The sequence below is a fragment of the Arachis stenosperma genome, chromosome 3 (genome assembly GCF_014773155.1).
Source record: "Arachis stenosperma cultivar V10309 chromosome 3, arast.V10309.gnm1.PFL2, whole genome shotgun sequence".
Taxonomy (NCBI): Eukaryota; Viridiplantae; Streptophyta; class Magnoliopsida; order Fabales; family Fabaceae; genus Arachis; species Arachis stenosperma.
In genome coordinates, this window is record NC_080379.1 from 20,228,890 (window position 1) to 20,256,070 (window position 27,181).

Consider the following 27,181-nt stretch of genomic DNA (forward strand, 5'->3'; position numbering starts at 1 on the left):
TAACATTCTAAATTTTTTGGATCCTATTTTGGACAATTTAATTATTTCATTAAACAGTTAATTAATCGCGGTTCTTACATATATATTAGGGTTTAAGATATGTATCTTAAAAACTTGATTTTATTTTCTTTATTTTAAAGGTTATGGTTTTTGATTTACAATTTATGCTTTATAATTTAGGAATGAGTGTTTTACACTTAGGGTTAAAATTTATCATTTTGGTTCAAAATTTATGATTTACTGGTTTATTGGGATTTATGATTTAGATTTTACTCTTTAGGATTTTTATGGTTTAGGGTTTAAGAGTTCATATTTTATAGTTTAGAGATCATATTTTAGAGTTTAGAATTTATTATTTAGTATTTAGGGTTAATAGTTTAAATTTTATGGTTTAAGATTTACGATTTAAATTTAAAGGTTGATATGTTAGACTTTACGGTTCACGTTTTAAATTTTAGAAATTAAAGTCTAAGATTTAGAATTTATGGTTTAAAATTCAGAATTTAGAGTTTAAAAATATAAGGTTCATGTGTTATGGATTACAATTAATATTTTAGAGTTTAGGGTTTATAATTTATGGTTTAAGGTTTATAATTTAGATTTAATATTTTTTGAAATTTAGGTTTTACGGTTCTGAATTTTAGCGAAATCAAATAATGCTTTACAATACACAACTTAAAAGTTATGTTTTAAATTGAGAGGTTTAATAGAACATTTAGTCCCTACAAAATGACTATTTTTTAAAGTTATTTTTTAATAATTTTATTAATTCAATATTTCCACAAAAAATCCTTATCAACTAATTATAACAATTATATGAAAATATTGTTGTTATTATACTTTTTTATTTTTTGTCAATATTATTACCAACGCCGGATCTATACATATGCTACTATCTGGGATTGTCCTATTATTATTTATTTGCTCCTATTAAATTGTTAAATTTGTCCCTCATATTAGATAAATATATAAAAATTATTTTATTGAATATGACTCTCTATATAAAATTATTGTTTTGATTAAATTAATCTTATAAAATTATTTTATTAAACTCAATTTTTACTTTATTAGAATAATTATCAATTTCAAACATTTTATTAGACAGTTAACATATAACCAACTTAAAGATTTCATGTCTCAACAATTATTTTACAAAACTAAATATTAAATTTATTTTTATATACCCTGCGTTAATATAAGAGACGTATTTTTAGTACTTAATAACGAGAGAGTGATTTAGTTACTTTAATTTCATTTATTAGTTTTTCTAACTTTTTGGCATCTAATAACTAACTTTATATTTTTTTATTGTATTATATGCAACTTAAGTATTAATTATCACACTTAAATAGAATTTTTTATTTTTAACTAATTAAAAGTACAAAGACATATTTATTAATTGATATCTTTTTTAAAGTTAATTTTAATTTTGACAAAAAATATAGTTAAAAAAATGTTTTAATATGAATATTATAATAAAAAATCTTTTTTGTGATTATATTAAAGGTAAATTATTAAAAATGAATTATATACAAAAAAAAAAACACACTTTTAATCCATTCACTGCCAATTCTTGTGGGGGCGTTAGTCCATTATTCCAAAAAAAATTAAATCTCACCCCATTCAGTACCAATCTTTGTGGCCCATTAGTCTATTATTTCACTTTATTTAAAGGTGCCAATCAATTACTATGTCTATATGTACAAGTGAGATTTAAACTTCTTAACATTGGTTTAAACAGATTAGTAAATTAACTACTAAACCAATTAAATTTGGTTTGTTTTTGGTATTATTGTAAGCCTAACTACTCTTGTTGGGCTGGACTTGGCCAATATGTAAGGAATGAGAAAGGATCCATCCAGAAACAAAGGCTTCATTTTCGAAAGCTCCCACTTCACTTCGAATTATGTATATGTAGTAAGTAGTAACATCACAACACACTTCCATTTTCAGAGCACTGTTCTTGTTCCTGTATAAAGATCTCTCTATAATCTGTTGTATCCTTTCAGCACAGAAAACACCTGCTGGCTGCTTCCACACGGTCCCAGCAACTTTCACTTCCAAAAAATAACTGTAACCGTAACAGCGGTTTCTTTTGTCCCTTTAACTCTTCTTCTTCATCATTACGCTACTCGCAAAATCCCTCTTACCTTAATTAAATCTAAATAAAAAATTCAAAACCCCACAAAAAAATAAACAATAAATAAATTTTTAGAAAAAGAATCAACAATATGTTTCAGCGAAGAAAACCTAGTACAGGTAACTTGCCTGTTTCAACCTCGGTTCCAGAATTAGAAACCCCAATGCCTTCATCATCTTCTTCCGCTTCCAAACCGACGTCGTTTTGCGACTCACTCACCTTCAAGTCCTTACTCTTCTCTTTCTCTCTCCTTCTCAACCTTTACTTGATCTTCCTCCTCTGCTCCCAAAGAGTCCCACCAACAATCTCCACGCGCTCCTCAACTGTCGTGCCCACCACGCGCCGCCATATCCTCTTCGCGATCGCCTCCTCCTCCGTTTCCTGGCCCCGCCGCCATCCCTACCTCCGCCTCTGGTACTCTCCAAACACCACGCGATCACTCGCGTTCCTCGATTCGCCGCCAGCTTCGGATTCCTCCTCGTCCTCTTCTTCGTTGCCGTCGGTGGTGATCAACGGCGATACCTCACGGTTCCCGTACACGTTCCGGGGAGGGCTCCGGTCGGCGATCCGGGTGGCGCGTGTGGTGAAAGAGGCAGTGGAGAGGGGGGAGAAGGAGGTGCGGTGGTTCGTGTTCGGCGACGACGACACAGTGTTCTTAGTGGAGAATGTAGTGAGTGTATTGTCGAAGTACGATCATGATCGGTGGTACTATGTTGGGAGCAATTCGGAGAGCTATGAGCAGAATGAGAAGTACTCGTTTGAGATGGCGTTCGGTGGTGGCGGTTTCGCTGTGAGCCACGCGCTTGGTAGGGTTTTGGCTAGGGTTTTGGATTCTTGCTTGAAGAGGTATGGCCACTTGTATGGGAGTGATGCTAGGATCTATTCTTGTGTTGCTGAGCTTGGTATTGGATTAACACATGAACCTGGCTTTCATCAGGTACCAAAAAACTTTCTTTTCTGGGTAATTGTTTTTATGATTTTGTTGTTTTAACTACTCTGATGCTGATCACATGGAAATAGAATAAACTACTACTCTTTTTGCTTACTTGATTAGTGCTCTTTAGTTACTTGAAAGCTATATCCTATATATGTTAAGTGTAAGATGGTTTAGGCGTTGATGGTTAATTGTTGATGTGGTTGATGGTAGACTAATGTGGAATTGGCTGGTCTATGTAGTGAGAAATGTTATATTGTACTATTTGTAAGATGTGTAGTGAGAAGAACCATATACGAGTAGGTGAAACGAAATATGAGGTGGAGTGTAACACATTAATTATAAGCGCACGACCGTTGAAAGAATACTCTATTTTTAATAGTGCATGATTTGTAGAGTGATTAGATTTGGATATATAGATATCAAGGCTAATCGTTAGAAACCTATCAATGTGGGGTGTTTTCTACTCTCTTAAGCTATGCTTGTGATTTTTTATTTTGAAGGGAAGAGGAAGGAAAGGGCTTGAAGTGTAAAATGGACTTAAGTGCTTACACTTCAAACCCTTCATTTCCCTGGTTTTTCCTAATCAACACTCATAATCTTGTTACAGTATGCTTCTTTGATTAGGCTGGGAAGGTGGAATGAAGAAATTGGAAAATGAAAATGGGATAAAAGAAGAAAAATGGGGGTTGGGGGAGTAGGCTTGTTATCTATTAGATGTGGTTTTTCTTTCTGCTAGAGCTTTAGTACGTACTGAAATGCCCATATCTGTTTCACTTCCGACGGTATTCCTTCTTGAATGTTGAAACTTGTTATGAATTAAGAATTATGTAACCTGAAATGTAATTATGTAAGCTGAGAATGTAATTATCAGGTTAGGTTGCTTGTGCATCGTGTTGTCCTTTTAAACATACCTTGTGTTCAATTTTGCTGGTTTATTTGTTGTTTGCCTTCTTCATACTTATTCTTTGTAACACTAAAACTGTAATTTTGTCTTCCATGGACATGAAATAAGGAACAGATAATATTAATAATTATATTGATCTGGCTTGTATTTTTTATTTTTTTTGGGTTAAAGATCTGGCTTGTGATTTTATCTTACTAATTCTGTATTACTATTTCAAGCAAACATCCTAGGCTATTTTATGGTTTTAATTCTGGTTACCTTTCTGTATCTCTATTGAAATAACTTTTACGTGCTTCTTTTAATACCAGTTAGATATGCGGGGTGATTTGTTTGGGATTCTAGCTGCACATCCATTATCTCCATTGCTGTCCCTTCATCACTTGGAGGCAGTGGAACCTCTCTTTCCCAACATGAACAGAACACAAGCCCTTGAACATCTTATGGCAGCTGCAGCCGTAGACCCTGCAAGGATTTTGCAGCAAACTGTGTGCTATGATCGTTCAAAGTCTTTAACTTTCTCGGTTTCATGGGGTTTTGCCATCCAAGTTTTTGAAGGAAATGAATTTCTCCCCGATCTTCTTCAAGTGCAGAGGACTTTTGTGCCGTGGAAGAGGGGTAGCAAAGTTGTTGGTAAATTTATGTTCAACACGAGAGACTACCCTAGAGATCCTTGTCAAAGACCTTTTCTCTTTTTCATGAAAAGTGTTGAATACGATAAAAGTGGCATTTGGAGTAACTACACCAGGCATGCTGTTGGGAAATGCTTTGAAGAAACAAATTTGGTAAAGCAGCTGAAGAAGATTATAGTTTTCTCGAGGAAGCTAGTGCTTAATGTTGAAGAGGTATTGTTAAAATTAGCATTAAAAATTGTTGATCTAAAATCTTTTAATTATTTTTTTTTTTTAGTCATGTGGGCATTCCTGTTCTGGGTATTTTGACTTCATGTTGCCTTATTGTATTTTGTTACAGTTGAAAGCCCCTCGTCGGCAATGCTGTGATGTTTTGCCGTCTTCCAATGAAACAACAATTATCCATCTTAGACATTGTGGAACTGATGAATTGATCTCCATGTACCAATAGCATTTCTTTTCAGTTGTCATCTCTCTCAAAAGCTTGAATTTCTTAATGAGCATGAATGTTTGGAGGACAGTTCCCCGAGGTGGGTGCGTCTTCTCTTAGGTGGACCATGAAACTTAGCTTTGATGTTATAGTTTCAAAATCCAATGTGAGGTATATGATTTATTTTCATCATTCTGCAATTCTCAATTAATTTTGATCACACATTCTGAACACTAATAAGTTTCTGAAAATAACACTTGGTGCAGAGAAAGGATCCATGACCTCCTTCTACAAGAAAAACGTGTGCTAGTAGATTCATAAAGGATCTCTTGGTGTATGGTGCGCAACCCCTCACAACTTTGCCTCAACTTCATGGATCTGTAAAAGTGTGCGGAGACCACATTAAATTAATGGTGATAGATTAGGTATACAAAAGTAAAACACCTATTTTTTGGTGTACAAATATCATTTTCCTTGTTTTATTTGCTGCGTAGTTTTGCCATCTAAGTTTCCATGCAGCTGTACATATTTTGGTTTCTGTTTTTCTAGTGTAGTTAAATCACATGGATGCTGCTCCATGTATTGGAGTGAGGAAACTTCTCAGCCTTATCACTTCTACACACCCATTTTTTATCAGTTGTTGACACTTCTAGTCCAGTATTGGATCAATATATTGTGCGGACCGTGAAAGGTAAAAAGGAACAAAAGGAGTACTTTAGAATGTGATCCTAATAAGGGATGTGTCCCTGAATACAGAAATATGCAGAAATTATGATAATAAGTGATTTGTTAATGTTACATACATACATTAGAGTTTGCTGGCTGCATAGTAATCTATGGAAAATAAGGGTGAAATATGTGGAGGATTTTTTTTAACAAAAAGTATTTATTGATTAATTTTTTGTTCTGCTTCTATTTGGTACTTGGTAGCACTAAATTCTAGTATATAATATTATTATTTGGATTTTTAGTATATAAAATAAAATAATTGAAATTACAGAGACCTGCTAAATGAAATTTGGTTATATGAGTGTTCTCTTTTACTATATGTAAATCGTGAATTTAAACCTCAAATACGCAAAAACTAATAAATCGTGGAATTAAACCACAATTTTGCGTCAAAGTAATTCGTGTAAATCTTGGTTAAGTTTCATGATTTATGATGTCTCTGCTAGTTTATAAATTGGGTGTAGTTTCATGATTTACCACTATCAGTGAGTGTCCATAATTGGTGGTTATTACTTATTATTCATGATTCACCAATGAATAAAATGCAAATAACTAGTGGATTTGCTCCACGATTTATTAGTTTTTGCTTAAATCAGATATGCATATAATAAAAGAAGACACGCATGTAACTAAATTTTATTTCCGTATTTTTGGTTATTTTTTATTCTATAGGAAAGAAATCCTTATTATTTCCGAGTTATGTGCTTAAAAATTTAAAGTCAAACTCAAACGTGTTAGCGGTGTTGCATAATCCCAGGACGTCGACGTGAAGGTATGGAGCCTGTTATATACGTTGTGACTTGTGAGAAATTTGAAGGGACTTAATATTCAATTTGGCCTCTTAATTTAATTTTTTAAATTTTAATTATTTTTATTTAATTTTAAAATTTTATAAATATGACTTACATTAATTTATAGAATAATTTTCAGCACATAAATATTAATAGAATGTTGATATGGACAATCAAATTCTGCTTTAAAACTTGTAAAATGACTTCGTTTTTATTTTGGTATTTAAATAGCTAAAAAATGATGTTGTATCTATTGTTTTAGGAGGAAAAATTTTAATAAACTTTACTTAGAATATTGTTTTTGAAAGATTTGAGCGGCAAAACAAAATCGACATTATTTTATAAAGTCTAATGTGACATCTGAGTATTCACGTCAGCATTTCATTAATGTGTGTGTGTCAAAAATTATTTTAGAATAAATCACATTCACAAAGTTTAAAAACTAAATAGAAGTAACTAAAATTTTAGAAACTAAATTAAAATTCTCATATAATTTAAAAGACTAAATTAAATATTATCTCTCTTAAGTCAGGGTAGACTATATTTATATATAAAATATATGTTTAAAAAATAAAAAAATATTATGTAATTTAATAATTTTATATGTATTATTTTTTATTATATAATGAATTTATATCTTAATTATTTAATTCCTAATATTTCTTACTTAACTAATTTAATATCATACCTTCAAGTCTTTGTTTCTTTCAAATTAGTTTTTATATAATAATTTCTATATTTATTTTTAAGAAAATCATCTATTCTTTTATATTAACATATTTAACATTTATATTATTATATTAATAATAACTTACGTAGTTATATTTTAGTAATCACATTATGTACTTTAGATATTTTTTTCTTGAAAAAAATATTCATTTTTCTTTTAAATTTACGTTGTTAAAAAAATTATAAAAATATCTTATATTCTATAAAAATATTGTATCTTTTAAATAATTAATAATTATAATTTATTTTCAAATTTTGTAAAATTTTTAAAAGAATTAATTTTAATTTATAAGATATGTGATAATTTTTAACTAAACATACTATAACTTATTGATATTTTATAATTTTATAATATATTATTGATATTGCTATATTTCTTTTATATAATATTAAAAATAAAATTATAAAAAAATTTATAATTATATATATATTTTTTAATAAATTTTTTAAAAAATTAACTTTAATAATTACATATTATTTATTTTTATAAAATAAAAAAATTATCTAAAATTTGATCCCTACATATTAAAATTTCATCCGTCCCTGAATCAGGGTTGCCATTTTTATACGCTGGTCATCATCGTATCTGACAAGTATATTTTAATAAGGGCAATTTTATAATATTTTTTATTTGGTGTCTAACTTTTGCCTAAATTATTTTTTATAATAACTTTAAAATATTTAAAATTTTTTAATTTTTATACTTTTAATTTAGAATTAATTATTTTATCTATTTTAGTAATTAAACAACACTTTTTAAGCACCATAACAATCACCTTTTAATAATCCCATGGTAGCCGTACGGAAATTTCCAGCTTTATTTATTTTTATAGAACAGGAACCGAAAAGAAAAACCAAGTCCAACAAGTGTGGAGAACAAAATGTGAACATGTCATCTTGAAGGGGTACCATTTTAGAAAAGCTGGAAACACGTGCCAATTAGTTTGTGGTGTAAATAGCCACCAAAATCAACCTTTTAAGTAATTGTCATGGATTACTCTAGAAAGAGAAATAATTTTGTGAGATTAATTATACCCGAGTCTTATTTTATCTCTCGCTTAGCTTTGGCACACTACTTTTAAAAGTGTAATTTACATATGAATATGATTATTCTCACAAAAGAAAATCGACGGAAAATTTTATAGTAGCAGAAATTATTACAAATTGTTAACATAAAGTGCCTACAATAACAATAATATTTTTAAAAAAATTATTAGATGAGATGTTATATATTATGGTGGTTTAAAAGTCTTAAAAGGGATGTTACTAACTACTGTTCTAAGACACCTCTTGAGGAAGAAAAAGGAAAGAGAATAATAAACGTGTAAACACAAATACACAATAGCACTAGAAACGTAGAATACTATCATTTCAGGCCTACATCAGCGGCATATTGACCCCTATGGTTGTTTGTCTTAATTTTCGTCTATCAATATATGATTTTATGACATGTTTAATTCACCAACCAAAACCAAAGTACTTGGTTGAGATAGTTGTTGTGTAAGGATAAGCAAACCATACCATAACAGGTGGCCTACCTATATCACCATTAGTCCACCCCACCCAACCCTTTTCCATTGATTTCTTGTCCACACTCAATACTATATTAGTCATTAGTCAACGCACATACTTATTCAACTAATTAACTTGACTTGAATCTGGTGACCATCACCACCATCCAATCGTGCAATTCTTATTGGAAAGGACATAAATCTTTTCTCTAACATTACCTAATTTGTTACCCAAAAATAATATTTACACACCAAAAATCAATCATCAAAATAATTATTATGTATTTATATATACCTATATATATTTTTTAATTTATTTTCAATATATATTTCGTATTTAAACACGACCGATTTTTGGTATACATTGCCTCAAACTGTAATTTCAAAACCCCCCCACAACTTATTTAGCCGTGAATTGCGGTTATTTTCACTTTGATTTCTTTTGTAATTATATATATATTTAGCTTCCATCTTTGTCTTCAAACCTTTGGAGTCACCAAAAAACCTTTACTCTCACAAATTGACACACATTAGCCTTGTTTCATGACAGGGTGTTGCAAATTTTGTTTTTGTTAAAGATGCAGTTTTTTCACAAACCTACCAAGGTTCAGTCTCTGATTAATTTCATTCTAGTCACTACTTCATTTTGTGGCATATATGTTCTTGTATCAGTGTTGTTCTTGGGAACATCAAAGCTAGTACAATTTCATTCTTCATCAAAATACGTGTCAACACCAACACAAACAACTCTTGATCATGTTGTGTTTGGGATTGCATCAAGCAAAGGATCATGGCCTAAGAGAAAAGAGTTTGTTAAATTGTGGTGGAAACCAAACAATTCAATGAAGGGTTGTGTGTTCTTGGATACACTACCAGATGAAGAGAAGCAAGGTAGGGATGATAAGAATTCCCTCCCTCCTCTCTGTGTCTCCCAAGACACTTCCCGGTTTCGCTACACGTGCCACGGTGGCCTGAGGTCAGCCATACGTGTGGCACGTGTAGTTGCCGAAACAGTGGCCTTGAACCATTCAAACGTGAGGTGGTATGTGTTCGGAGACGACGACACCGTCTTCTTCCCGGAGAATGTGGTGAAGACACTTTCCAAGTATGATCATGAGCTATGGTACTATGTTGGTTCGCACTCTGAGGTTTATGAGCAGAATAGGTTGTTTGGTTTTGGAATGGCTTTTGGCGGCGCTGGTTTTGCTATCAGTTCTTCCCTTGCAAAGGTTTTAGCCAAGGTTTTTGATTCTTGTATTCAAAGGTACCATTTTCTCTATGGTAGTGATGGCAGGGTGTATTCTTGCTTAGCTGAACTTGGTGTTGGATTAACACATGAACCAGGTTTTCACCAGGTAACAAATACTTCATATTAATTATTTATTCAGTTCTTAAATCTAGCATCAAAATGCAGATAATTTTCTTGATATAAGGCAGTCTTTGGATGTTTTCTGTTTCCCTAGGAAGTATAAAAAATTCAGAAAATTTGTCTCCGACACCTCTATCTCCAATGAGTATTTGTATCCACTAACTTGTTTTTCTATGTTAAGAGACAGTATTTAAATGCAACATATAATGCTCTTAATCTTTAAATTACTCATTGCTAGAAGGAAAATAAAAACAAAAAAGAAAAATTCGCATGTTTTATTTGAAAAGAGAATTCGCTGAAGTGGGGGTCCTTGGTTCGTCATAGTTTTGAGGTGAAAAGTCGGGTACGTGAAGTTGATAGTAAAAAATTGTTAGATGATAAGTTAGTATCTGAGTTTTCACCTAATTTAAAATGTTGAGGCCTTAATTGAATGATTCATTTACTCGACTATTTAGTAGGATAAGATTTTGTTACTGTTGTTGTTATCGATTTCTTGGTCTTGATAATATCCGAAATTGGATAAGGTGGATTTGCGCGGAAATACCTTTGGCTTATTGGCTGCACATCCAGTGTCTCCATTGTTGTCCTTGCATCATCCAGAATACACTGATCCAATCTTTCCAAACATGACAACTACACAAGCTTTGAAACATTTCTTTGGAGCAGTGAATGTTGATTCTCAGAGGATGCTGCAACAAACAGTCTGCTATAACAGCAGGTTTTCGTGGACGATTTCCGTGTCTTGGGGCTACACAGTTCAGGTTTTCCCTAACCATATGCCATTGAGAGAAGTTATCAAGGTTCAAGAAACATTCAAGCAGTGGAGAAAGGGAAACTTGTTGGCCAAGTCATTTACTTTCAACACTGTAGAGCCTCACCATGATCCATGTAAAAGGCCAACCATTTTCTTTCTTGATAGTGTTTCTTCCGGAAAAGATGGCATCATAAGCAGTTACAAGAGATCTTTCAGAAATTGCTCGAGCGACGCATCGTCACTGATGAGGTTGGAATGGATCAAAGTGGTCTCCGATAAGCTTGATCTTGGCATCAAACAGGTAACAAAGATATCGAATCGTGTATTGAAATTTGAAACAGAGTCTTGATTAAATTCTGTTTTGTATTTCAGTTGAAGGCTCCAAGGAGGCACTGCTGTGATGTATTGCCATCAAGTGGTGGTGACCAGATGGAAATTGAAGTCAGAGAATGCAAAGATGAAGAATTGATTTATATGCACTGACAAATATATATATAGAGACACAGACATAACTCACACACTAATACAACAAATATGGAAGAAAGGAAGATGAGGAGAAACAAGTATACATACATGCATACAGAGAGAGTTGAGATTTGAGAAATGCAGCTATTTATTAAGCTCGATGTGATTTCTGTAATTCTATTATGATATATGTGTAGATATACTACTACTATTATTTAGAGATAACTGAGAGTTAAAAATTTAGGTAGTTTTGCTTTGCCATCGGTAATTCTTGCAGAATCAAAATTTGCTTCTGGACCATATCCATGGACACATTATGACATTTCTTGCAAGAAGTTGGTCGGCTGTAAAACATTTTGTAATTGATGAGAATATTTTAATTTTACTCTTAATATTCTCTAAGGTTACAACTCAATAGATAGAGATTTACCTATAAAGTTTGTTGTACTTCAAAATCTGTGTGGCCCTGCTTTCACTTTCTGCTTGTTCTTGTTATTAACTATGCTTAAACTTGCAACAAAATTACATTAATACTATTCAACAGAACAAGCATATAGGAAGAGGTTCGGAAAAGCTAGAGAGTGACATTGTGATTTTTTATGAAGTAGCAAATATTTTCAATTCTAAGATGGTTAGAATAGTCTTCATGTAAGATGATAATTAATATGAAAAATACATAGGAAGTTAGAGCTTTAAATTGGAGGGACCAATATGAAAATTCTAAGTTGAGAGGGAAAAAAAAACTAGCTAAAATTTAAATCGTAAGATAATGAATTTTCTATACAAAAATTATAAGTTAGGGGTCATTGTCCCCTTTCTATACACAAAGTTTCATCTTTGAAAGAGGTAATGGCCAAATCAGTACCCGAAAGATTCAAACGCTGACATTTTAGTATCTCACTATTGTTGTTGACAAAATGGTCCTTAAAAGGTTTTAAAATTTGACAAGCGTACCTACGAATGCACCGGAGCACATTTCCGGCAAGCACAGTGCTGATGTGGCCACCGTGTTTTGATGACTTGGCAAACTACCCTAAAAGTTTCCTCCCCAACGCACACTCCCTCCCCTTCCCTCTCTCTCCCTGTCGCAGCCCCTATCCCCAACGCACACTTCTCCCTAATCGCAGTCCCCGCCGCATCACAAGCCTCTCCCCAACGTACACTTTCCCTTCCTCCCTCAACACCACCATTCACAGCAACAATAACTTTAACATCAACAGCAACAACAACCTCCACCACTCTCTCTCTCTCCACCACTCCCCCTTCCTCAACGCACACTTCTTTCTCCCTCCCTCAACACCACCATTCACAGCAACAACAACCTCAACATCAACAGAGTTGTCCCAAATCATAAATTGTCCCAAATTTTTAGGTTAAATTATCATTCAAAAAGATTAATTACAATAAAACTCAGAAAAAATAAACAAATTCATATACAATAATCAAAATAAAATAAAATAAAACTTAATACAGACACCACCAAAGCAAGAATAGAAGACGAACACCAGACACAGAGGGGGCAGGACACGATAGAACCAAGATGGAACCCAGATAGAGGAGGCATGGCAACGACTGGGGGCTAGCAGCAAGTAGATACAAGCAGTGAAGGTGACAGCGGTGAAGGCGTGCAGACAACACAATGCTACGAAGGAGACACTGGCGGACGCAGAAGACCCGACGACGAGATGGCGGCAGTGCGGTGTCGATGACACTGGCTCTGTACAATTGAGAAGGTTGAGCTCTACTGCCAATTTGGGGAAGAGTGAGTTGAGAGTGTGAGACACTGTGTTGGGAAAGGGATTAGAATTCAAAGAGGCAAAGAAGGGGATTAGGGTTCAGAAAGGGGGATTTTGGACTGAGGAAGGGGGAAGTGCGTTGGAGATGGGGAATTAAGGTTAGAGAGGGGGAGGGAAGGATTAGGGTTTGGGAGGGGGGAGAATGCATTCAGGAAGGGAAAAGGGGGAGTGCGTTGGGGAGAGGGAAGGAGAAGGAGAAGAATTTGGGTTTGGGAGGGGGGGTATTTGCCATGTCATCAAAACGCAGTGGCCATGTCAGCACTGTGCTTGCCGGAAATGTGCTCCGGTGAACTCGTGGATACGCTTGGCAAATTTTAAAATCTTTTAAGGACCATTTTGTTAATAACAATAGTAAGGTACCAAAATATCAGCGTTTGAATTTTTCAGGTACTGATTTAGTCATTCCTCTCTTTAAAAATACGCGTTATGTTAATATATCAAATCATCTAATAAACTTTAGATAAAAAGACTACTTAAACTTTTTTTTATGTAAATAGTCACCTAAATTTATATCCAACAACCTCTGGCATTCAATGATTGCTAGTTGGCAAAGCAACTGATGATATTTCATGTTTGTAAGTCCTTGCTCTATTTGAATGTTACTAGGGTCAGCACAGGTAAGTGAAAGGGCCAAAGGCTGATACTTCCTACTATGACATGCATGTCATGAACATGAATCTTACAATCCCAATTCTTACAAGAAATTTAAAATTGGAAATTTTTATTTATGGCATGACTTATTTCAATTTCTTTTAAGGTATTTTTTACAGTGGTTATTATTCACTTATCTAACTCAAATATAAAGAAATAGATCCCACCTCAAAACGTATACCCCAATACTGTAGATTAGTCATCTTTAAGAAATTTCGACATAAATTTTAAAGGCACGAGAGAATTCTCCTTCTTTAAATTACATAATTTTAAAAATATTCCAAGAAATAAGAACTGCCTAACAAACGCACAGTTGGATCATTATAGCACAAATAGTGACAGGAGGCATGAGGAACTTGAAACTGATTTGTGTAGCATTCACACTTCACATGAGGAATAAAAAGTAGTGTCCCTCTTTGAACTTGAAGAATTGATAGTGGCTAGTTATATGATTAAGGGGCAAAGACATTCTCTTTAAAGAAGCCTTTTTATGCATGGCAAGATTATTAGTGACTGTTGCATATAACAAAGTGCCGGTTCTTATCAATAATTATATGATAAGATGCAAAAGGTCATATAATTGAGGAGATGATTTTTCTTTAAAAAATGTTGGAAGGTTAATAAAATTTATTATTTTTGGTTAATAATTAGTTACTAATATTTAAAAGTGTGAGCTAAAAATATATTATTAAATTATTAAAATAAAAAATAGAACTAATGACTAAAATACAAATAGAAAATAATAAATTTTACTAACTGTTGAGGTTTTTTTTTTAAGTTGTATGGAGATTCTAACTCCATGAAAATAAAATAGAATTAGAATATTAGATATATAACTGCAAGATTTCTTTTTGTTACCCTGACAATACAAAAAGCGATAAGAAAAACCAAAGAAAATTTTGTCAACGATTTCAGTGTATTGCCGGCTGAATAATTGATTTCTTCTTAAATCATCTTGCTCTTCGTAATTAAGGTAGGAAAATGAAGACCAAAATAACTTACAATGATATAGCTATGCAAATGTTGACAAAAGTCGTATATACTTTGAATGTATCTTTTGCATCATTTTAGAAGATCCAACTCACTATCAAGACAAGTAATTATTTCTTGAAGAATGACACTTCTCTCTCTTATGAGATATCGTCTAAATGATACTCTTTTCTCTTTTTATTTATAAAAATATATTTTTTCCTTTTATAAGCTTTAATCTTTTGACCAAAATATTTATAAATAATTATTATAATTATATATATATATATATATATATATATATATATATATATAATAGAATAATTATTCCTTTGATTCAAAAGCAAAAAATAATAATATAAAATATATTTATTATTATTGTAATATATTCACATAATATAAAATATTTTAAGTTATTTTTTTTTTACTAAAGATAAAAAGACTCAAATCCGCGAACTCATGTGAGTATGACGAGATTATGTCATTTCAATTATAATTTATTGGCTTTTAAAATTTTTTTTTATTAAAGATAGAGAAACTCAAATCCGTGACCTCTTAAATAAATATGAAAGAGACTATATTATTTAACTATAACTCATTAGCATTGGCTTTTAAGTTGTCTGTAACATTTATAATAAATCAATTTATTACATTAATAATCATAAAATATATAAAAAAATTTACATTAAATATATTTATAACAAGCTAAAATATTTTATTTATATGATAAAATATTAAAAATAAAATTGCAATAACAACAACATCAACAATAATAATAATAATTTATATATTATATTTCTTTCTTGCTAATCTGTAGCGGCATATTTGCATGCACAAGTTACATTTCCTTTTTATTGATATTCTTATTAAAAGGCTAAAAATAAGTATACACCAAAAATAAAAGGAGACCACTTTAATAAAGACATTAAAAGTGTCTTTTTTTGTAAAGACGTTTACATGTGTCATGTTATTATTGGTTATTTTTATTAAACCGATTAATAAGTTATATTTTAATAAATTAGAATAAAATTGGTTTATTATAGCAATAATAATAAATCTAATATTCGCATTATAATTATTAGATCCGATTTGATTTGATCGATTTATACAATTTGAACCTATTTATATTCAATTTTTTTTATAGAAAAACAAATATATCTCTAAATTTTTGTTTTGCGGACATTTAAATTCCTAATAATTTAAAAATACAATTAGAATTGTAAAATGATGTCGTTTGTGAAGTGAAAAAACCAAAAAAAAAATTATGATCCAATTCGAGTCATGTAAATTGATTGGTTTAATTGAATCTGATAACAATTAAGTTTATTATTGTTATAAAAAAAATCGATTTTATTTTGATTAATTAAAAAATTTAAAAATAATCGATTTATTAATAAATTTAATAATAATATGACACACAAATATTAAAAAAAAAAACATTTTATGTGTTTTTACAGAAGTATCCCAAACTAAAAATACATGTGCTGTATCAAGAAAAAAGAATTAGAGTGAAAGTAAAAGTAAAACCAACCAACTTTGCCTATATATTTGCAATGCACTGCTTTGCAAAATTCAATACAAATTGAAAAGCTAAGGAAAAGCCAGAAACATAGATAGAGAGGCAAACAATGCCTTTGTGCAAATTCTTCCCACTACTCCTTTTCTTAACCTTAATAAGCCTCTTGAACCACCACACAGTTTCATTCTCCGGTGAAGAAGACCTTACACATTTGTGTTTAGATTCTGAAAACTACACCACCAATGACCCTTATGACAAAAACCTAAGACAGCTTCTAATTTACCTCACAGCTGAAGCTCCAACCAATGGCTTTGCCATGGCCTCTAAAGGCCAAGGCCAAAGCCGAATACACGGCCTCGCCTTCTGCCGGGGCGACCTCTCCTTTCGTGATTGCTGGAACTGTGTCGTCCGGGCTTCCGGCGACATGCTCACATCCTGTCCCAACAACAAAGCCGCCACCATCTTCCGCGAGAATTGTACCATAAGATACTCAAACGAAGACTTCTTTGGCCAAATCACGACAAACACTTCTTCGTCATGGTTCTGTTGGAGGACAGCATACTCCAGTAAAGCCACGACGATGAATGCTGCATTTGGCCAAAGAGTTCAAGAGTTTCTCACCCAACTTTGTGAGGAAGCTGGGTTGCAAACAAAAATGTATGCTTCGGGAATGTCGGAACTTGATGAGTTTCACACATTATATGGTTTGGCACAGTGTAGTAGGGACCTGTCCACCATTGATTGCATGAAGTGTCTCAATGAATCAGTTTCATATGTTGAACTTCCACAGTGTGGTAAAGAGAGAGAGGGAGTTAGAGTTTATAGTGAGAGTTGTAGAATAAGATATGAACTTTATCCATTTCTTAATGATCATAGTCACTACCCTATTCCAAGTCCTATTCCTCTTCCTCCTTCCAGTGTTCCACATGATGCTGTTTCTCCTAATCCTGCACCAACTTCTTCTTCGGATAAAGCCTTTGAAGGTTCCACACTTATTGGATTGTCTTCTTCAAGTGTTCTGCTATTTGTTATAACTATGGTATGGTAAGAGTAAGGTCAGATTTAAATATTCAAATAAGATTATTTCTGATAAGAAAATAGCTGCAGTTAGATTAAAAGGAACCCGTTTTTATAAATTATTTTGTAATGTTTGAATACTACTAAACATGCATGTAATGGTAATTTCTTCTTTATTGCAAGTATTTTTATGAATATATTCTTTTCTTTTTCTTTTTTTTTATTTTGTGTGGTTGCATTAGATTATCATGGTAATAAATCATTTCACATTACCCACCATTATTATTCGAGCATTTTTTTTTCCCTTTCAAAGATAACTTCTCATTTGTTGAAAGAAAGTACGCATACAGAAACAAAATAAACAAAGAAGTTGGAAAGAAAGAGGAATCAATCAAGCTTTGGTACATTTTCTTGGAAGTTGCAATCATATATATAAATTCTACTATATCCTTTATTTATGAAGTAACATGTAAATTACCCTTTGTAATATGTCATTTTATAATTGAATGCTATCTTAACTATAGTTAGATCATTTTATAATTAAAAAATTATTTAAAACGAATAAATGTATAATTTGATAAAATATTAAAAATTGAATTCTAATTTTTCTTTTCAAATTAATCTGCCAAAAAATGTATCCTAACTCTTGTTAATGGCTATCGCTTCTTTCACATTCTTTATTCGTCATCACTCACCCCAATTCTCCACACACAAAAAAAGTCTAAAACCATTGTTTTCCATTAGTTAGTTCAATTTTAGAATTAAAATTTTCAGCCATCTTAATGCCAAACGATAAATTCATTAGTTTTCTGCATTATTTTCGTCACTTCCTACACTACGTTGACACAATACTGGTGCAAGAACTGGAGCGAGATGTCCTTGTCCAAAATGCTCTCAAACAGAGGGATGATGTCTATGTCTCCTTCTAAAGAAGAAGGTAGCATAGCTTTGAGGCATGTAAGTGTCTCTTCTGCAAGGTCGTTTATTAAGGAGGTGGATAATGAAAATATCTTGTAAACTACATTGTGAAATCTAGTTTTTTAGTGGCAGAGTCATATCTCTATTTTAAAAAATTATTTAATTACAAAATGATCCTATTTTAATTAAGATGTTAATTCTCATTAGGTTATATATATATATATATATTCTAAAGTGTATCAAGAGCTTCAGAGCCTATATACACTTTAGAATTCTTTGCTAACTACAAGAGGCATGTATATATGTCAAGATGCATGGGAAATTAGGGGTATTCAAATTTAAATCGATTTAAATTAAATTGTTTAATCAATTTAATTTAAATTGAAAATAGATTAAAATTGTATTAATTTAGATTTGATTGGATTCTATTTTTTGTAAATTGCTGGATCATATCAGATTTTGAATCTATTTTTTATAACCGATCCAATTCAATTCAAACCGCACAATGTGCTATAATATTATTATTTTATTATTATATTTTTAATTTATTATACATTTTTATATTATTCATGTATTATTATTATTTAATAAATATTTTATGTTCAAAATATTATTTATTTATTTATTTTAACTAACTTATAATTTTATTTCTATTGTTATGTTATTTTAACTTTTTAAAATATTATTGAGACTTGTTATATAATTGTTGATTATTTAAAATTTGATATTGAGACTTGTTATATATATTTAATTTTTTTAATTTACAAAATTACAAATTCAATCCAATCCAAACCGCTTGAAATTAGATCAATTTTTTTTAAAAAACTATCCAATTCAAATCGCACAGAAGTAAAATTAATGTTCAAATCAAATAAATTTTTTTTACTCAAAACTAATCCAAACTGCACTACAAATACCCTGTTGAAATTTACGAGTAATGCTCAGTTTATCTATCCTTATTCGTTCATTGGTACATTTTCCCCACTACTCATCTTCACACTGAAGAAGTATTAGTTGAGTTATGACTTATGTGCGTAATGCCTTTTTCTTTTCTTTTCTTTTTCATTGTTGAAGAAAGGCAACGTACAATATGCATTACAAGGTACAACCACAATCCATCATGCTGATTAACCATTTAACCATCATCTTAAAATCCACTTTTTGTAACAAGCACGTTTTGATGATACTGGAGATCTGAAATTTAGTGAAGCTTAAAAAATTCCATGGATCAGCTCAATGCACAAGAGACTTTTAAGGCATAGTTTGCTAGCACTATGCCACAGAGACCATTTGTTTAACTTATAAGTTTATTTATTTCTTTATTAAAATACTATGTGTACACAAAATATTAACTATCAAATTAATCAAATATATTTATATATAAATATATGTATAATTTAACTCATTTTTAATATATATTTTTTATTTTAATATCTATTTTATATTAGTTAATTTTACTAATTTTTTTTTTTAAATATTGGTCCATTAGATGAGATTGGCTAAGAAATGAGTCCACTACTGCATTTAACGCCCTTGTGGGAGCACCGTCTGACACACAGGAAATGGCACCACCATTAATTATAAGATGAAGACTCGTATACAGTTGTCTTTATATAAAATTGATAGTTAAAAATCGTTAAATGATAATTTAGTTAAACTTATCAAATTATCTAACAATTCTTAAATATCAACTTCATATAAAAATAACTACATGTGAATTTCTACTTAATTGTAAAACATTAGCAACGTTTTAAGCAAAACTTCAGTGACATTTTGTTCTGCATGAACGACACGTGGTTTACCTTTCTCTTCTCCAATTAATCCTTTGCTTAACCTAGCCAGCAGAAACAATCTCATCCTCGTTTCTTCTTCTAAGATCCCTTTCAACCCTTCAGCAACAACAACAAGCCAATTCTAAAATTTTTGCCTCTCACCCCACCTTTGAAAAAAAACGTTGTTGGGAGAACAAAAGAAGCTTTCTATTCTACCTTCCTATGACCAAGAAAAGATGTAGTTACTTTATTTGTTGGGTTAATAGTTATTGTTACTATTAATTTGTTTTAAGCTGAAAACAATATAAAAAAACATAATTTATAATTTTTTTAATATTATTTTATTATTGATTAATATTAAATAAATAAAATACTTATTAGTTGATTAGAAGCAACTAAAAAAATATAATTTTGTTCTTGTAGTTGTAGTAGTGGTACTAGTGTTAGTATTAGTTAATTGTTAATAGAATATATTACTAATTATTAGTATATATTTTAGTAATTTTAATTTTATTTGAAATATTGTTTTCAACAACAGATTTATTTATTTAAAAAATGGTTGTTAGTATATGTTTCTTAGTGGTTTAGGTTTGAAAATTTTATCAAAATATATTAGCCTTGTTTATCATTAATGATTAGTTTTGTTTGAAATATGTAATAATAAAACTGAATATTTTTTTAGCATTTTAATTATTTATTTAAATAACAGAATTGATATTATTAATTCTTAGCATATATTTTTTAATAAAAGAAAAACAGAATTATTGGTATTTAATAATAAAATTGGATTTTTTAATATTTCATTTATTTATTAAAAAATCATTAATATTATTAATTGTTAGCATATATTCTTACTAATTTAAGTTTTATTTTGAATGTGTTTAAAAGATAATTATTAATATTAATACTTACGGTATATTTTTAATAAATTATCGTTTATATTAAATATTTAATAATAAAACCGAATTTGTTGTAGTATTCTAATTATTTATTAAAAATAGAATTAATGCTAATAATTGTCAGCATATGTTTTTAGTAATTTTAGTTTTGTTTCTAAAAATAAAAAATTAGAATTATTACTATTAATGTTTAGGATTATTTTTAATAGATTATTGTTTATTTAAAATATTTAACAATAAAACAAAATTTTTATTAGTATTTTAATTATTTATTATTAATTTACAGTATATGTTTTCAAATAATGATTGTAAAAGATTAATCACCAGTAAATAGAATATGATTATCATTAACAATTCGTATGTTTTTTTATTGTAGAATTAAAGACGAAGATAGAAAAATATAATATCACACGTACTGACGAGCATATCTCATAGTATTTTTAACATTCTGTATATGTAAATAATATTTGTGTTTACTGTAGTCGTTAATAATTAATAATTCAGTTGGTAATTATAAATTAATATTTGGATCTATAGTAATTTAGTAATTATTAGTATTAATTTGGTAATAGTAATTATTGACAAGTTCTAATTATTGATCGTTAATTATTACTTTTATTTTCAAGGTTCAAAAAATTTACACACAAGACACTTACACTAAATAGATTTATATGATGTTATGGTGGAAAAACAATTCAAAGGGAGGATTTCTATTATATATCTCAGATTGGGAAGATCATGTCTCACAATCTGACTATAGACATATTGGTTGAAATGTGGCATCTTGAGACGCACATGTTCCATCTTTCACACGGCGAGTACACGATTACCTTAGAAGACATCGACATGATTTTCAAATTTCGAACTCACGGCTTGTTAGTGACTGGATCAACTGACCACAGCACAACTGCCCGAACGACCATAGAGAAAATGGAATCAAACTGGCAACGCTAAAGCGGTGCCAACATTTGACTGATCGAGCAAGTAGAAAAATTTATGTGAAATGTTACATAATGTGCCTATTTGGGATGACATTGTTTAGTGATAAGTCTGGAATCATTGTGCACTGGAAGTATTTACCGTTGCTTCGTGAATTTTCTCAGATTTATAAGTTTAGTTGGGGTTTAGCTTGCCTTGCACACATGTATTGATCCTTATGTTGGGTATCCAGGTATGATTGCAAGGACATGAACGATCCTCTGGCATTGCTCCTTGTGTGGACTTAGATACAGATGTCGTCAATAGGACCAATACCGTCAAAAAGCACAATATTCCCGTCGTCATCTTGTGATGCTGCAACTAAAAGAGTCCTTTTTATACTTTTCATATAAATATTTGCCGTCAATCTAGACCAGCTGCTTGCAACTTTGGAATGCTTTAATATAAGGATAGAAAGCCCAGAAGACTCACGTCAGTATCTGAAGATCCTCAACTAACTCATTCCCTTGATAGCCATATGCAGTTTCGTACTTAACAGCTGCTAATTTTTTTTTTTTGGCAACCATTACTTCAAACCATGCGGGCAAAGCTTCATAAGAAGCTGTCCAGCCACCAAATATTTTCTCAACTGCCTTTGCTTGGCCAACCATGTTTTGCGATAACTTATCGTGTAGTTGAATTTTGACTGCACTTCAGTAATGACAGATTTTACCTTTAATTTAAGGACGGATCAGTTTCAACCAATGGCTTTATCGCTTCTGCAATTGTACTAGAGTCTAGCTCGGCATGATATTGGGAGATGGTAGATCTGGTGCATGTGTGACTACCGTTATATCTCCTTATCATCCAACAATACTGCCTTTTTATAAGACTAACTCTGATAAGTCAACCACAATTTATTCCGTATTGTATTTATTTAGCATAGAATGTCGCCGATTTTGATTCATACACCCTATAATCGATGCCTCTCCGAATGGTATACTTTTTAACTGCCACAATCACAGCGTCTCTAGTATTAAACTCCATTTTGACGACAAATTCACCGTACGTCTGCGACAACAATGCGGCTACACCAATAATAAAACAAAAGAAATCCAAATACTATTCTATTGTTACTACTACTACTAATAATAATAATAATAATAATAATAATAATAAAATTAGCTGTATTGACATATTCAAGAAATTCTGGTATATACATGGCATTAAGATTCAAAGTGTGCATAAACAGTGGCTCTCTAAATAGATGTTGATCCGCTAGTGCATTAACAACATCTGTCACATCAACCTCAACCGATATTTCATCTTCCTCCACATCTTCAATTGGACCAACAATTTCATAATTATCTTCAAACTCTTCATCGAGTTTAGTATTATAACCCATCTAGTCTATGTTGAGTTTTGAAAAATCATCATCTTGAATTTCCTCGAACTCAACATGTAACTCGACAAGTGAGGTTTGTTCTCTAGTTTGATGGTAGGTCGAAAGCATTCTTTGCTGTTGGTACAGAAAATAAGTTTTTCTCGACATAAGGGCATTTCGACTGCAAATGGTTTCGACTACGGAAGCAATAGTTTCGACTACAAGAAGAGAAAACGGACAAACTAAAGTGGAAGATGGTACAAAGTACGTCGAAGTCGAAAGGTAATTTGGTCAGGGATGAATTTATTCATAAGCCAGTGGGGGCAACTGCCCCCAGTGAAATTTTAAAAAATAAGGAGTAGTTCTTAGTGAAATACCATAATTGCCCCCACTCTATAATTAATTTTTCCCGCAGCCCAAAGCCCCAAATCCCTAACTGTTATACTTCTCCCTTTCTCCCCAAATCCCTAACTACTCTAGCCTCCACCCTCCAACCTCCAGGCTCCACAGTTACTGCTGCCAGCTCGCCACTTCGCGTCTCCGCATCTCCGTCTCTACCAGTTTGGCAGTATCAATAGCTCCCTGCCACTGACGTCACTGACTCGCTGCCCTGTTCAATATTTCTCCCGTGTGGCTCCGTCAATCTGTCAGTTTCTCCTTGTATCGCTGTGATTCTCCCGCGTGGCTCCGTTCACCGTTGGTTTCTCCTTGCATCTTCACCACACCGCGTCTGGTGGTTCTCAGGTTCTACCTTCTTTTGCGTCACTGCTTATAATTTGTGTGGTTCTGCTGCTGCGTTCCTCCTTTGCGTTCCTTCCTTTAGCACTCGGTAGTTCTGCATTTGGTTCTGCGGTTTTGCCTTCTTCTTCAACAAACATCAATCTCTTCTGGACTTTTGGTTCTTCTTTTTTATTCTACAATCCTCTCCTCTATTGCCGCTGGCGCCGCACCGCTACTCGGTCGTCCTCCTGGAGTTCAGTCTTGGACTCTTGCCTCTTGGTCCATAATTGGGAATCCAAATCAACCTATCAAGAGTGATAAATACCAAACAATTATCAATTCTACCCTGTAAGACTGTAACCAATTAATTATAGCATATGTACATTATAAATAAATAAGCTTTTGGGGTGAGAAATGGCCGAATGGGAATTCAGAATAAAGGAATGGTTTGTGTAACATGGCATTGGTTAGGTCTTAGGTGGTATTGTGTTGGTTTTCTTGTTAAGTTGAAACAAGAAATTATGATCAACTAACCAAATCATTATCTTCATTGAGATTCAAGTTCTGTTGGAGTATTATATTTTTATGTGACTGAATAATAATCAATAGTTAGCACATAGTTCATATAGTTAGTTCACTTAGTTGCTTCATTCAATTTTTCGCTCATTTGCTTCATTGTTTGATAATTGATAATTTGATATAGTTGGTTTAGGAATTGTGAATTTGTGATTGAATTTGTTCTAATGTAATTGATACTTTAGTTTCATTAATTTATTTGTTAATTATTTTTTTGTATTGAGTTATTTTGAATTACGAATTTGGGATATTATTAGTTGCTAGCTTGCAGTTGTTGCCTGATGAAAAATAATTTTATTAATTGATCAATTTTGTATTTATAATTTTATACTGGACTTCTCAATTTGTGTAGAATTGTGAATTAATTTTATTAATTAATTAATTTAGGTTTATAATTTTATTCTACTAGTAATGGAGAAATATTTCAAAAGAACTTCATCATTGGAGGATTGGATCCCAAAATAATTCATCGACCTCTTCTAATAAGAGGAGGTTTTTAGAATTCGAAGTAAACAGTCTCATAGCAGATCTAGGACAACGACCAAAGATTTCAAATTATCATCCGAATGACAAAGACAAAGTTACATGTGCATATTTACAAAAAGGTCCTTGTGAACCAAGGACTCGTGATTTTTTGCAAACGGCTTGTGGTTCTTCTTTTCAAATATTTAATCCTAATTAGTTTGATGATTATGGCAACTGGTTAGAGTATAGTACATCAAAAGATGCTATTTTTTTGTCTTTGTTGTTATCTTATGAAACCTGAGACTGAAGGTGGCGATGCTTTTGTAACCAATGACTTTTCAAATTGGAAAAAAAGGAGAGATTACAAACTCATGTTGGGATTCATGATAGTGCTCATAATCAAGTTTGGAGAAAATTTGAAACACTTATGAAGCCAAAACAACACATTAGTGCTTCTATTGAAAAACAATCTGAGCAAGCTAAAAAGAATTATCAAATTCACTTATTGACAGCCACAATTGATTGTATTAGATTTCTTTTGGGACAAGGATTGGCCTTTCGTAGTAATGATGAGACAGATAATTCTGTTAATTAAGGAAATTTTTTGGAACTTTTAAGCTTTCTTGCGCAACATAATGAAAAGATTGATCGTGCTTTCAGAAATGCTAGTGGGAATCTTAAACTAAGAGCTCCCTCAATTCAAAAAGATATTGTAAGAGCTGCTGCAAGTGAAACGACAAAAGTTATTGTTAATGATCTTAGGGATGAATTGTTTGCTATTTTGGTTGATGAAACTCGCGACATTTCTATTAAGGAGCAAATGTCAGTTTGTTTAAGATATGTGAATAAAGAAGGGCAAGTTAGGGAGCATTTTCTTGGTCTTGTTCATATTTCCAATACTAATGCTTTATCTCTAAAATTAGCATTAAAGTCATTATTAGAAATATATAATTTAAGTTTATCAAGAGTACGTGACCAAGGATATGATGGTGCAAGTAATATGCAAGGAGAATTTAATGGTTTAAAAACTTTGATATTGAAATAAAATTCTTATGCTTTCTATGTACATTGTTTTGCCCACCAACTTCAGTTAGCTCTTGTAACAGTGGCAAAAAAACAAGTTGAAATTGCTTTACTTTTTAATTTGTTAACCGATTTGTGCAATGTTTGTTGGAGTTTCGTGTAAATGAAGAGATATGCTTCGTGATAGTCAGATGACTAAGACAATTGAAGCATTATAAAGTGAAAAAATTTCTAGTAGACGTGGTTTGAATCAAAAAATTAAATAGCTTTGAAAAGAGCTGGAGACACTAGATGGAGTTCACACTATGGAATTATACTTAGATTAATTTCTTTATTTTCTTCCGTGGTCAATGTTCTTGAATATGTTGAGGAAGATGGAAATAATTCAGAACAAAGAGTTGAAGCATGCCATTTATTGAATGTCATTCAATCATTTGAATTCATTTTCAACTTTCACTTGATGAAAAATATCTTGGGAGTTACTAATGAATTATCTCAAGCGTTACAAATAAATGATCAAGACATTGTAAATGCTATGGCATTGGTTAAAGTGTCTAAGCAACGGTCGCAAATTATAAGAGATGATGGTTGATCTCTTTTACTTGACAAAGTCTCATTGTTTTGTGACAAACATAATATTACTGTTCTAAAAATGGATGATATATTTATGTCACAAGGAAGATCAAGACGCAAAGCTCAAAAGATCTCAAATTTGCATCATTTTCAAGTTGAGATATCCTATCAAGTAGTTGATAGACAACTTCAAGAATTCAACAATCATTTTACATAGGTGAATATTGAATTGCTTCTTTGTATAGCTTGTCTGAATCTAAGACACTCATTTTTTGCATTTGATATGGAGAAGTTGATCCAGTTAGCTCAATTCTATCCATTAGAATTTTCTTCTACTCAACTGTTGGCATTTGTTAGTCAACTTGAGAACTTCATATTAGATGTGCATTCTGATGATCAATTCTCAAACTTAAATAGAATTGGTGTTCTTTCTCAGAAATTGGTTGAGAGACTCGAAAAAATATTGTTTATCCATTAGTGTTTCTTCTTTTGAAGTTAGTTTTAGTTTTGCCTGTAGCAACTGCATCAGTTGAAAGAACTTTTTCTGCTATGAACATCATAAAGAGTCGGCCTTGCAACCGTATGGCAGATAA

At 31.6% G+C, this 27,181-nt stretch overlaps 3 protein-coding genes across 3 annotated transcripts; all 3 read left to right on the plus strand.

Moving 5' to 3' along the window:
- Positions 1–1,936: 1,936 nt before the first annotated feature.
- Positions 1,937–5,899, plus strand: LOC130967820 (uncharacterized). Its single transcript, XM_057892841.1, has 4 exons — positions 1,937–3,077; positions 4,290–4,823; positions 4,951–5,211; positions 5,307–5,899. The coding sequence occupies exons 1-3, from the start codon at positions 2,232–2,234 to the stop codon at positions 5,059–5,061; spliced, it is 1,491 nt and encodes a 496-aa protein (XP_057748824.1). The 5' UTR covers positions 1,937–2,231; the 3' UTR covers positions 5,062–5,211; positions 5,307–5,899.
- A 3,292-nt stretch (positions 5,900–9,191) lies between these two features.
- On the plus strand, positions 9,192–11,842 carry LOC130967553 (uncharacterized). The gene is made up of 3 exons (XM_057892462.1): positions 9,192–10,155; positions 10,694–11,224; positions 11,296–11,842. Exons 1-3 carry the CDS (start codon positions 9,379–9,381, stop codon positions 11,404–11,406), a joined length of 1,419 nt encoding a protein of 472 aa, XP_057748445.1. The 5' UTR covers positions 9,192–9,378; the 3' UTR covers positions 11,407–11,842.
- Positions 11,843–16,432: 4,590 nt separating this feature from the next.
- Positions 16,433–17,371, plus strand: LOC130965642 (cysteine-rich repeat secretory protein 38-like). Its single transcript, XM_057890406.1, has one exon. It carries the CDS (start codon positions 16,433–16,435, stop codon positions 17,369–17,371), a length of 939 nt encoding a protein of 312 aa, XP_057746389.1.
- Positions 17,372–27,181: the final 9,810 nt, after the last annotated feature.